The 13,218-nt window shown below is 36.6% G+C and overlaps 2 protein-coding genes across 2 annotated transcripts in view; one reads left to right on the top strand and one right to left on the bottom strand.

Moving 5' to 3' along the window:
* Positions 1–6,940, bottom strand: part of LOC124620854 (RUS family member 1) — a 122,321-nt gene extending 115,381 nt beyond the window's left edge. Inside the window, exon 1 of the mRNA XM_047147098.1 lies at positions 6,748–6,940. Within this exon, the coding sequence (XP_047003054.1) occupies positions 6,748–6,820 (73 nt within the window). The 5' untranslated portion in view covers positions 6,821–6,940. The remainder of the gene's footprint in view (positions 1–6,747) is intronic.
* Positions 6,941–7,586: 646 nt separating this feature from the next.
* On the top strand, positions 7,587–12,872 carry LOC124620870. Its single transcript, XM_047147100.1, has 4 exons — positions 7,587–7,640; positions 10,975–11,078; positions 12,066–12,395; positions 12,427–12,872. The coding sequence occupies exons 2-4, from the start codon at positions 11,022–11,024 to the stop codon at positions 12,508–12,510; spliced, it is 471 nt and encodes a 156-aa protein (XP_047003056.1). The 5' UTR covers positions 7,587–7,640; positions 10,975–11,021; the 3' UTR covers positions 12,511–12,872.
* Positions 12,873–13,218: the final 346 nt, after the last annotated feature.

The raw sequence follows: 13,218 nt of genomic DNA on the forward strand, positions 1-13,218 counted from the left end.
GATACTCTGGTGGTATGTCCTCTTGTAGCTGGAATGAGTTGAGGAAGGGCTCAAAAGTTTTTCCCATCCTGCACTGCGGGTCTTGTTAATTCTTGGATTCCACCTCTGCTGAAAGAGTAGTTATTTATCTGCACTACAGTTGTTACTTCCGATTACTGATACGATTCAACCCTTATGACAAAATTAATTAAACTGCATATAATTACCATGAGTATGGTATTTCTGTGAAGTGATAACAGTAATCATTGTTGTGATGGGTCTATAGTTTGTTATTCCGAGATCTGTACTCTGCACCATTTGTCTGTGAAACTGAATATACATATGTGAAGTGAAATGGCTCTGATTCTCATCATGAACAGATTGATGGCAGTGTGTAGTAACAGTATTATTTACATGTCACTCGATCATATTACAAAATTCCAGACATATAAAATTATATGGAAACAAACAAGCATTTTGCACACATTATGAAACTGGAGGTAATTTACAGCATTTAAATGATTCACCTTAGCACATGAAGGCTAAATATATTTGTTGCCTCACTATCTACAGAGGAAGTATATTTGACTGATAATGTGTAACATATATCAGGAGCAAGGAGTCATGTGAATAAAAATCAATATTAATTTATTGCGGTCTCCAGTCACTGAAAAGAACTGTCGCTACACAAAGTACAAAGCTACAGCTCAAAAGTGATGAGGAGTGGCCCTGCAGTGGTGTAGGGTGCAGTTACTATTACGCTGTTCTTATCACTGCTCCCCAAGAGAAAGCAATGAGCATGGATTACACAGATACTCTTGGTTGTAATAATTACACTTGCATCAGCCAGTTAGTTACTGTTGTTAAGGTTGTTGCATAAGAATGCAGGTATGTTGTACAAGAATGCGATATCTCTTTTAAACATTGTTCCAACAGTACTTTTCATTGAAGTCTTTTAAGTACCCTGCATAAATAACTCTGTAAGTGAATTATCTTGGCAACATTAGAATCTTTCAACAGGTTGTGGGCAGGCATCAAAAATTGCATAAGCGACCGTTCACCAGATTTTATAAAGTAATACATGTACATGTCAGTGATGAATTCCTAATCAACAAATAGTGAAAAGCAGCATCAGTAAATAAAAGTAGCAGAATTATTCTACCAGCTGTCAGACAAAGTGCAGTCAGAAAAATCATTTACATGTTTCAAGGTCACACAGTAAATTTTTGTTTGTCACCATTGGATTTTATTAAGTCACAATTAGAACTTTTAAGCGAGGACCTATACGGAAATGTCATACGTATTTCCTGGCAATTTCAACAACACTGAAGTTATAATTAGTAACACGTGGACAGAAAGTTAAACTGACAGGAAGAAAAACTGAACAACATGTGACACTTTGGATTGAGAAAGGTCTTAAGGCACAAAATTTTATATGTTTGAATAGCAGAAGCAACATAGGCAGGACAATAGCAAATAAAAGCTGGGTGGTAAACTGCTTAAAAAATTATACAAGCTGTATAGCAAGAAATTAAATTTAACAAGTTACGTTTTGTCGAGAAATTTCTTCAGTTATAAATACAATACTAGTAAGTCAGCTACTAAAAACTGTACATAAACTCAAGAACATGTGGAGGATTTAGCAGCAGAAGGTGAAGCTGTGAAGGAGAGCTGGATTATGTTACAAATTCTTGGAATGTTACCATCCGTACTGCATGGGATAATGAAGTAGCAGCTGAAAGTAGCCTCAACACATTATTTGAATGTTTGTATCTGGATGAAGAGAGATTGAATGACACAGAATAGTCAAGCATGTCGTGAAATGCTTTCATCTCAAAACAAAACAAACACTTTGTCAAAGCAAGTCAGCAAGAAGAGTCTACAGTTCATTGTTTCAAATGTGGAGTTGGGGTGGCCGACGAAGTTTGCAGTGCCGGAATTTGTTGGTTGTACTTAATTATTTCTTTTGGGTCTATTCTTCTCAAGTTGTGATGTTTTGTGTATTTATGGTGTACTGAACGTGTTTTAATTTATGTAGGGATGTTTGGTTTTTGGATTTTTGAGGTGTTGTGGTTTTGCTTTTATTTTTCGTAGTTGTAGGTGTTGGTTTTCTGGTATCAATAGTTGTACTTGACCTACATAGGTCAAGGGAAATGACCGATTCCAATTTTCATAGTTTTAGTTGTAGGTGTTGGTGTTTTGGTAGCGTCAGCTGTGGGTGACCTATATAGGTCAAGGGAGGTGTCAAGATTCCTGTAGATTCTGTTGGTGTAGTGGAATGGTGTAATCTTTTTTTCTTTTTCTTTCTTTTTTGGTCTTGTTATGTGTTTATGGATAGTAGTGTGCTTTTTGTTACTGTTTTATTTAGCTTGTTACCATCCCAAAACGCCCAATTTCCCACAATTGTCCTGTCAGTTTGATTGAATTTTTGGAGGGGGCTATTGTTGTCTTATATAATGTATTTTCATGTTTGTTTGCATGTATATGTAGTCATGTCATAGGCACCATATTGGAGATGCTTAGAATAACCATTTCCGCCATACTGATGGTGTCATGGGTTAAAGCAGACATGTGGAATCGAACATTTATGTAGTCCTAGTTTTTTACATAATGTCATGGTATGAAACTCACAAAACTTTAAGTTAAACATTTTATATACACCAAATACACACTCATGCGAACACAACTCACACACACACACGCAGGCGCACGCACACACACACACACACACACACACACACACACACACACACACACACACACACACACAGTCTGCTGAGGCTGTTGTCTGTTCCATCTCCAACGAAGGGGTTGTTGACTGAAAGCTCATTGTCTGATAGTCTTTTGTTGTGCCTACCTGCGACTCGGCACCTCCGCTACATGGTGAGTAGCAACTGTCCTTTTCATAATACTGTTACATTCCGTCCTTTGGATACAGTCTCAGAAAGTCAGTTTTTGACAAAATAGCATATATGACAAAGGCTCTTTTCATTGATTTCTTTTCCCATTCCTTCTTCATCTGTGCACCTCAACCAGGAACATAGAAGTCATATCCAAAATTTTTCAAATGAGGAAGATCCATTTTTCGTCCAAATCACAATTCAGTGAGTCTTTTTCCCTAAACTCCTTCCAGTTTGATTTAGCATAAAGACTGCATAATTTATTGCTATAGCCCACAGATTCTCATTCAGGTTTCACGCATATGTTCTTACTCAATAACTATGTATAGTTCTCTTTCAGTTTTTTCATTTCATTAAAGTGTGTACATTGTTGTTTTGATATTAAAAAACTTCAAGTTCATAAAGAAGATCTCTAGTGAGAGCATATTTGATTTTGAAACCATTTTCATGAAAGTTACCAATTTGGTAACCGCTTCATCTTCAGAAATGGGGAAAAATATTATGAAAAGGGTAGGTGCTTCTCACCATGTAGTTTAGACGCTGAGTCGCAGATAGGCACAACAAAAAGACTAAGAAAATGAGCGTTCGGCCAACAAGATATTCATTGGAGATACTGACATTCTGAGAATGTGGCTGTGTACTAAATGTAGGCGACTGCAAAGCAATCAACCATCCTGCCTAAGGTAATGTCATACTTGGTACAATAATCAAAGATAAAGATGAAGTTACTGTAGTTAAGACTTTTACAAAATAAAATAGAATGTAAAACCTTTAACTCATGTCAGAGTATTGCATAAAAAGCAAGACAGATGTTATAAAGCCAGACTAGTTACATGAGGTTTTGAGCAAGACATTCAGAATCTTTTAGTGCTATAGCTCATTATGAATCAATTAGAATGCTTCTTAGTCTTGCACTGACAAATAAAGTGAAAACAACAGCTTTGATGTAAGGACAGCATTTCATTGATCTGCATAACGAATTCTACATGATGCAACCTGATAAATTCAACTGTCACACAAATAAGAGTTTGTAAGCTGAATAAGAGTTATATTGCCTAGAATAAACTCCATAAAACTGGAACAAGAATATCTCAAATTATCTGATGACACCTGGATATGTAAACACTGATGATGATCCTCATATATAGTATAGAGTAAGAAAAATTATGAAAGCAAAGTTTGATGGTGGTGAAAGACTAGTTATTGAACAGAAGACAGACAACATTTTGATGTTGTGAAGAAGCTGAATCAAATTCTAAAACAATGCTTGTCAGGACATTTCAAAATCAAATATCATATCTTAAAAATTTACCAAAATAATTTCACAGGGAATTTTAGTATACAAACTAGGCCTACAAGTCCAAAGAATATTTTACAAAATTTTTAGTTTGATGATTTAAATCCAATATTCCTAGATACATCCACAGAATGTGGAATGGTGACCGACGAAGAAAATTTTGTCAATGATGAGCCAAATGAAAGAACTGAATGCTATCAAGAAGCTACACAGAGTCTATTGTACCTTGAAACTATATAGGCCTAATTATTTTGTTATTAATTACTTAAACACATAATAGAGGGAAACATTCCATGTGGGAAAAATATATCTAAAAACAAAGATGATGTAACTTACCAAACGAAAGCGCTGGCATGTTGATAGACACACAAACAAACACAAACATGGACTCGCATTCGGGAGGGCGACGGTTCAATCCCGCGTCCTGCCATCCTGATTTAGGTTTTCCGTGATTTCCCTAAATCGCTCCAGGCAAATGCCGGGATGGTTCCTTTCAAAGGGCACGGCCGACTTCCTTCCCCGTCCTTCCCTAATCCGATGAGACCGATGACCTCGCTGTCTGGTCTCCTTTCCCGAAACAACCAACCAACCAAACACAAACACACATGCAAAATTCAAGCTTTCGCAACCAACAGTTGCTTCATCAGGAAAGAGGGAAAGACGAAAGGATGTCGGTTTTAAGGGAGAGGGTAAGGAGTCATTCCAATCCCGGGAGCGGAAAGACTTACCTTAGGGGGAAAAAAGGACAGGTATACACTCGCACACACGCACATATCCATCCGCACATATACAGACACAAGTTACATCATCTCTGTTTTTAGATATAATTACTTAAACAGATTTAGCAATAAGCCATTAGACAACGAAAAATAGTAAAATGTATTTTTCTGCAACTAAAAGGAACTATGTAATATGGTGTATTCTTTGATGGGGGCTCAACACTGCTTTCTGGAGTGATTCTGATTATGGAGGTGGTATTGCAATTACATGCTCCACCAGCAGAGTTCCTTTCATGTGAGAATGACCCATTATTTGGTAAGAGCAAAAGCAATGTCCTGTGGAAAATTCAACAGCCAAAGCAGACTACAGAGCTGCTGTCTCTTCAGTGAATGATATAATGTTGAATACAACATCATGGAGAAGAACTTAAACTTTCAAGTTGAACCACGCAACAGAACTGTGTGTTGACAATTAAGCTGTCATATAGACATTAAACAATACTCATGAAGGAAAAATAACATAATGAAAAAAAAAAAAAAAAAAAAAAAAAAAAAAAAAAAAAAAAAAAAAAAAAAAAACATACTGAAAACGATAAAACAACATGAAGCAAATAATAATAAACTACATACAAGTTCACTTAACAACATTCATGGAATGACTATCAATTTAAAACATGTTGAAAGCTGACACACTGACCAAGCCAAGACTCATAAAGTGTTTGAATAATTAAAAACAAAAATAATTGAGTAGGAGTGTTCAGAGTTAATTTTTTTCTTTAACTGAAGTTTCGTTACTACTTGTCATGTATGGTGTTCATATATATGTTCCCTGTCTTTTTCAGGCAGTATTATGATTACTCATTAACACGTCAGTCAGTTACTCTTGCTAACCATGTCATATGAACAGCATATAAGAATGTGATCTATTAAAGTCCTATAATCTTTTAAACATTGTTCAAATTATTATTTTTGAAAAGTTACAATCTTTGAATAAGCCAAATTCAAGGGAGATGAGTAGGCCTATGTGTTCTAGAGATATGAAGGTCATGAAAGGAATTACTGACATTACAATTTATTTCAGAAGATGGGTTAAAGAAATGAAAACAAACGTTTGCAGCATTTATAAATTTAAAGAAAGCTTTTACAATGTTGACATAATTACACTCTAAGAAATTCTGAAGGCTGCAAGTAAAAAATGCAGGAATCAAAAGGTTTAATTTGCAATTTGTGTAGAAAAACCGCAGTTATGTGGATCAAAGGATATGGAAGGGAAAGTGGTCGAGATGGCAGTGAGGCTTGGTTGTTGTATATCCCCAAAGTTGTTCAATCTGTACAATGGGCAAGCCATAAAGGAAACGTTGGTGGAATTCGGAAACCGGCTTAAAGTTCAAGGAAATGAAATAGAAACATTGAGGTTCGTCAATGACAACGTAATTCTGAAAGAAATGGCCAAGGAATCGGAAGAGCTGCTGAACAGAATGGTTACTGTCTTGGAAGGAGCAGCATTACACCTATTAGTTCGAACGCATTACAGGTTATTTACGTATACGGTCTTATTATTCTGATGACTTTATGTGTATTAACTCGACTGCTTCTGTAAATTTGCATGTTTTGTAGTGTAAGAATATTATAATCTGATAAAACTATTTTTGATACATGCTTTTGTAACACGCCACCGACTAGGCACTACCTAGACCGCAAAATATCAACGCGTGACAGTAGGATGCAACGAAAAACTAATACAGAAGCAAAAGCAGTAAGAAGGTAACTTGACATGATTTTATAAAGACGATGCTAACAGCAATAGCATCAAACAGTATTAAATCCCAAATACACGAAATTAATATCTTACATTCTGGTTTAACATATATTTTTTCTCGGCCGAAGGGACCGTACTTTTCTCGCAGCAAAATCTCCTCGGGCATGGTAATGAACCGGATGGGCAATTTATTAACTACACTTCAAACATTCAAAAGAAAACAGTCGGTATCCACATCATCAAAACACTGAGCACGCTGTTACGTGTTTACGTATGGCGACAACATAACACAGGCAAAGAACTCACACCTGTCACACACCAAGGGGGCTATTTTTATTTTTGCTTGTAGCACTAATTAGCCACTATTATTAAAAAAAAAAACAGAAACACACTGTAGAGGAGACAATCGTAAATGCTTATACGCTTTCGGAATATATTGTGATATATAGCCAGTGGGGAGTATAGACACCATGGTGGTAAGAATAGAGGGAGACGCCGTGACGTCACAGCTGTGAAGCGTGAAGCCGAGGGTAGCCATCTCAAAAATTGCTGCTGTAAGCTTGTGTGCATAGGCTTGTCGCTCGCTTTTGGAAGGATTTTGCGCTATTACGGTGACTTGTGTGGTGTTCGGATGTACGAATCGTTCTGATTGTGATGCGAAATCGAAGGGAATAACATTTCATGTGTAAGTTGTCTCGTTAAGTGTGATTTTACAACTTCATTGTGAATGAACGTGTACTACATCGGTACTTGTACAATAGTTTGTTTTTCTCCTGTATGATTTTAGATTTTCTAAAAATGAAAGTCGGAAAGCTCTGTGGGAGAATGCCGTGAGGAGGAAGAATTGGCGTGCGTCTAAATGGAGCACTATGTGTTTTCAGCATTTCCGAGAAGAGGACGTGGACCGAACTTCCCTTTCAACAGTAAGGCTCCGAGAAAATGCTATACCATCAGTTTTCCCTACACACCCAAAACATTTGCAAAAGGTATGTTAATTCAAAGAATTAAATTCTTAGTTTTCAAGTTCACGTTTCAGTATAATACGTACGTATCGTCGATAATCGAAGTGTTGAGTAACTCACTTTGTCTTCATCATGTACCAAATTCAAAGCTAACACTACATTAACTGGCGTAAAGTATAGGCCTAAACAGGACACTGTGTAGATTTGCCATTCTATGTACCGTATTTCAGTAAATATTGGTGGTAATGAACAGTGTTTCCCAGTAGTGTAACGTAACTGAAATGTCCCAGTACGTATTACAAACAAGATGTATTTATGGGGCTTTGGAGGGAGGGTATAGCTAATTTAGTTTTCAGTTTCTATTATTTAGTTTGTGATACACGTTTATTACTGAATTAACAAAATTGTATCGTTTACATTGAAGGCTAGCTATTCATAATACTACATTAAAAACTATTTTTAATCAGAAGAAACGCGGAATTTCGCCTTTACGGGATTTTATTTTAAACAAAAACTCTGATGACGTTACATGCGTATATGGTGCAATTAGCGACTGTAATACACGCAGCGCTATAGCACACTGGCAATGTTTTGGCCAGAGTGTCATGGCAGCGAGCCACGCCCCCATGGCTTCAAAACGTAGTACGGCTGGGATACGTAGCGCCATCTCCCCTTATTCTTAGGCCGGTATTACACTATCAAATTTCTTTGTCAAAGATATTTGATAGTGTAATAGGGATCTTTGACAAATGTCGTCCAATATTTGATCAAATCTAGGCTGAGGCCGTATATTTGATCAAAGAAATCGCTTGTCTTCTGTTCACTGCAATGCGATATGTTACCACGCGGAGCGCTAGCATCGCTGCAGCGTTCTGTCGTCTGTAGTGTTTTTATAACCATTGCCGGTAAATACAATTAGTGTGTGCCGACAACTACAGAATTAATAGAGATGTCTGAAGCTTATGAGGCGCTTTACGTGAGGCACCCTGAATAAAAAATAGATTAAGAAGATTGGAGACCTAACCTCACCTAACCTAACATAACATAACCCTCTCCTGTAGCAAGGAATCTGAGTGTTATAGTGAGCCTGTCTTCTGAAGATGTAGCAGTTCTTAAGTGAAAATTGTGCTTTGTGATATGAGGATACACTTCATTGAGCACATACAGAAATGTATGCCCATCTATTCTTAAGTAATTGATGTACGACTTGACGTCTTCCACTGTAAGCTCACGTAACAAGTTTTGTTGAATGCTTTTATCGTGTCGTCGTAAAACCCACGGCTTCACCCAGATTAGATTAGTTTTTCGTTCCATAGATCCGTGCTGAGGAGATCCTCGTGGATGTGGAACATGTCGATTTTTTTTAAGCTGAAATAAAAATACTAATAGTATGAATAAATACATCATTTGTTTCTATTAAAAATTTCGCCAATGGAGTAGAAGGAGTTGGCCAGTAGTAAGTCTTTCAGGCTCCTTTTAAACTGATCTTTATTTCTAACTAAATTTTTTATGTTTCCTGGCAAATTATTGAAGATGAGTGTTCCTGAGTAGTGGACCCCTTTTTGAACTAAAGTAAGTGTTTTTAAGTCCTTGTGCAGATCATTTTTGTTCCTGGTATTGTATGTATGAACTGAGTTGTTTGTTGGAAGAAGAGATATATTATTTACGACAAATTTTATTAAGAAGTAAATATACTGAGAGGCAGTAGTTAACCTGCGAGCCGGAAGTATAGTGAGACTCTGTCATTTGGGCCTACGAGAGTTATAGTTTTTTTTTTGTTTGTTTCTCATGGCTAGATAACTGTACAAACATATCGTTGCATGTATTGTAATAATCATTACATATAATGATCCACATGCAACAATATCTCTACGGAAGTATCTAGGCATGAAATACAAAACAAAAAAAGCTAACCTGCAAATCTCGTACGTCCAAACGACAGTCTCACTGTACTTCTGGCCCGCCAACAGTTTCATTTTCTTTCTTATTTTCCCCCAGTACCAATGCAAGAATCTGAAGTACCCAGTTCTTTGAAGAGGTTTCTGCAGGAGGTCCGTGAATTTACTCCACAAATAATACGTATTACACGCTTTTGGACTTTGAAAACTTTTGTTTGACTTCAAGATTTACCCCAAAATATTATCCCATATGACATTATGGAATGAAAGTATGCAAGCTTTTTCATTTTTATGTTGCCTATGTCTGCTAACACTCGAATTGCAAATACAGATTTGTTAAGGCGTTTCTGCAGTTCTGTGGTGTGCTCCTCCCAACTGAATTTATTATCAAGTTGTAATCCCAGGACTTTTAAGACTGTCAACCTCGTATGTATGGTTCCATTTTCTCCCCCCACTTCTTTTCCGAATGTGCACACAATGCAATTGGAGTACGTAGAACTGCTGCGGTTAATAACAAGTTGTTGTCAGCCATCTTGAACTTTGACGAAAAATTTGATGACAGTGTAATACCCCTTGTAGCGCTACGTCAAAGATCTTTGTCAAATATATTGGACGGAATATTGGATCACATCTTTGATCAAATCTTTGACAAAGAAATTTGATAGTGTAATACCGGCCTTACCTCCATGATAGACACAACTGGCAGCAAGTCACTTGTTTTGTGTAAGCAGGTAATTCAGTTCTTATTTGATCGGCGGTCATTATTCCTTTCATGCCGCGTCCACATGCTTGCCAAACCTCGACAAGCCATCACAAATTCAAACGTGTGGATAGGGTGTTTGGCTTGACTTGCATAGGCCTGCTAGCGCTTGTGGCCGATCCGGTCGAATGTCGATTTTTTGGCACAGATCAAAGGAGGTTTGCGGCAAGCGCTTGCGACGCTTCCACACGTCTGTTGTGGTCTTAGTATTGTTTGTGCACTGGCGGCGGACGGAAGTGCGTTCCTCTTAGTATAGAAGTAGGCTACAACAGGGAAAATGAATACCGGTAACTGGTCCAGGAAATATTACAATTCATCGAATGTTATCAAGCAGAACCCTGCATTTGGGACCCGAGGAATAAAGACCATAAAGATAAAAAAAAAGTGTCTGATACCTGGAGTCGTCTCAGTGAAGTTTTAAAAGAAACCTGTAAAGGAGATGAAAACAAAAGGAAATTCTTATTGTCACATTTTGTAAACATTTAAAGAAGAAACAAGATTGTATTCGTTGTGGCTCAGGTACAAATTTATTTATTTATCAATATTTACAGGATATATACAATAAATTTCATAAATAGATGATTTGAACAAAGTGTATATTTTTCAAAGTTCTATATTTATTTTTGCTACAATAGCTGTGTTACTAACAATATAGGTATGTATATGACGTAAATAATAAGTAATAATAATTTTCTCTCAGGAGTCGAAGAAAATGTTTACGAACCAGTTTGGTTTGCATACCAGCTTATGGGATCGTTTCTTCTCCCAGTATATAACAACAAGATTGGTTTGAATTCAGATACGGTAAGCAAAAACATTTCGGTATTTTGGAGTCTATCAATTTTGATTTTTACTGTTTCTGTAATGTGAAGTAGATGCTGTAAAATTATGAAGTCAGAACGCCCCATGAAGCATTCGTCCTACAAAAGTATGAAATAAATTCGTCCCTAATCTTGACGTCATTTAACGGTGATCTTCGAGGTACAAGTGGCAAATTTTTTATTGCATTATATTCTTTTATATTCCGCCGTGCACAAGGTATTATTAGATTCCCATTACTATCCCATACATCCAAAGTTCCATGGGGAATATATCTTTCTGAAGATGATCTACTTTTTCTGAGAAAGTTATGTAGTAGTACACAAGTCATAGTAATTTCTTTCACAGTTTTGAGATCTAAATTAATTGGTCTTCGAAAAATTCTGAACACTGAAGTTAAAATGCCAAAAGTATTCTCCACTTCAACCCAGGTTCTAGACAATTGTTTGTTAAATATTCTTTTTGGCGATCCAATCTAATGATATCCAGGGTAAGGCTTCATAGCATGCATACTGAGTGTAAAGGCACTATCTGCTAAAAATACGTATGGCATGTTCGCATTATTATTCGATCCAGGAAGTGGGCATGATGTGGGGAAGTTCATTTCGTTTCTGCAGATTCTTTGCCATAATAATGAATTGTTAAAAGCACCACCATCACTAATTCTCCCTTGGCATCCTATGTCAACACATATAAAGTTATAATTGCTATCGACTAATGCCAAAAGACTATACTGAAAGTTTTCTTGTAGTTGAAATATTCAGTTCCACTATGAGACGGACACTTGATAACTATATGTTTGCCATCGAACGACCCCACACAACGTGGGAATTTGCTGCTGTAACCCTTTTTATATATTAATCCAGTCTTTCGCTGTAGAGGGCATCTGAAAAGATAATGTTAAAATAATAATTAAAATTTGAAATAATTTTTTCGTACCATAGAATTATTAATAAAACACAATTTTTGCAGCAATCAACATCATCAGAAACACTTGGCGAAGAAATGGTGAATAAAGCCCAGGAGACAGAAAATTACAACAGTGTGGTGGGTTCCTCGACTCCTGCATCTACAGTTTCTTCACCATCTACAAGTAAATCTATGGAGAAATCTCGTTGTCGCACTGCTTTGAATATAGCGGAACAGCTAATGACCAGGGCCTTTGGTCAATTAACGAATGTACTTAGTCAACGTCCATCATGTGCAAATGCTGAAGATGATGAATGTGATATGTATGGTAAGCTATTAGCTAAAAAGATGCAGGAACTGCCTCAAGATGACAGGAAATTAATGATGTATGAAATAGATGGTTTATTTATCAAAAGAATTAAACAGAGGTCATTTTCGTGTGAAACACCATTCCCTCATAATTCATTTCAATATTCTAGACCATCATCAGTGTCAAGTGGATATATAGTAGTACCAAACTGCTCAGCACATGTTCAGACGTCATTTTCTGAACCTTCTACCCCAAGTCATGACCCCTTCACTATCAATCCCATCTCCAATTTTGAAAGATCCTCCACTCCTTTACCACCACCACATATCCTTGAAATAGAGATGACAACGTAACTATTTACACAACCAAATCCAACCCTTCAAAGCCCACCTCTACAATTACAGTAATAACCGGTACTGGTATTTGATGGAATAATCGTGCTTCAGAGGCAAAACATTATTAACGAAGCATTCGAGAAAGCTTACAAAGATTTTGAGCAGTATGATACTAGAGCATAAGTAATAACAATTGTACAGATCACTGATTAATATTTTTGTACACCTAGCTCTTTAAACTAATAAAAAATGTTAGAAACAAAATATCAAACATGTTTCACATTGCCTTTATTTCCTCTTTCAGAACGTTATAAATAGCTCTGCAGACTTCAGGTATAATTTTTGATATTGCCTGGCTGGATACTTTAAACAAATAGTGTAGACTTTTGTAACTGTCTCCAGATGCTAAATATCTTAATGTTATTGCCAGATGATATTTAGCTGGTATAGCTTCTCTCAAGTATGTATTTTTCTTCGAAATCATAGGTGAAATTTCATGTAGCTCTTCCTGTAGAAGTTATCAAACTGTCCAGATGGTTCATGAAGAAGCTCATTAGATTTTTCTTCCATA

Source organism: Schistocerca americana, chromosome 1, assembly GCF_021461395.2.
Source record: "Schistocerca americana isolate TAMUIC-IGC-003095 chromosome 1, iqSchAmer2.1, whole genome shotgun sequence".
Classification (NCBI taxonomy): domain Eukaryota; kingdom Metazoa; phylum Arthropoda; class Insecta; order Orthoptera; family Acrididae; genus Schistocerca; species Schistocerca americana.

Excerpts from the sequence above, each read along its gene's own strand:
- LOC124620870 (XM_047147100.1), top strand. The coding sequence starts at position 11,022 with ATGGGATCGTTTCTTCTCCCAGTATATAACAACAAGATTGGTTTGAAT. Across the intron at positions 11,079-12,065 it reads TTGGTTTGAATTCAGATACG|CAATCAACATCATCAGAAAC; the intron begins GTAAGCAAAAAC and ends CAATTTTTGCAG. Across the intron at positions 12,396-12,426 it reads GGAAATTAATGATGTATGAA|AGAGGTCATTTTCGTGTGAA; the intron begins ATAGATGGTTTA and ends AAAGAATTAAAC.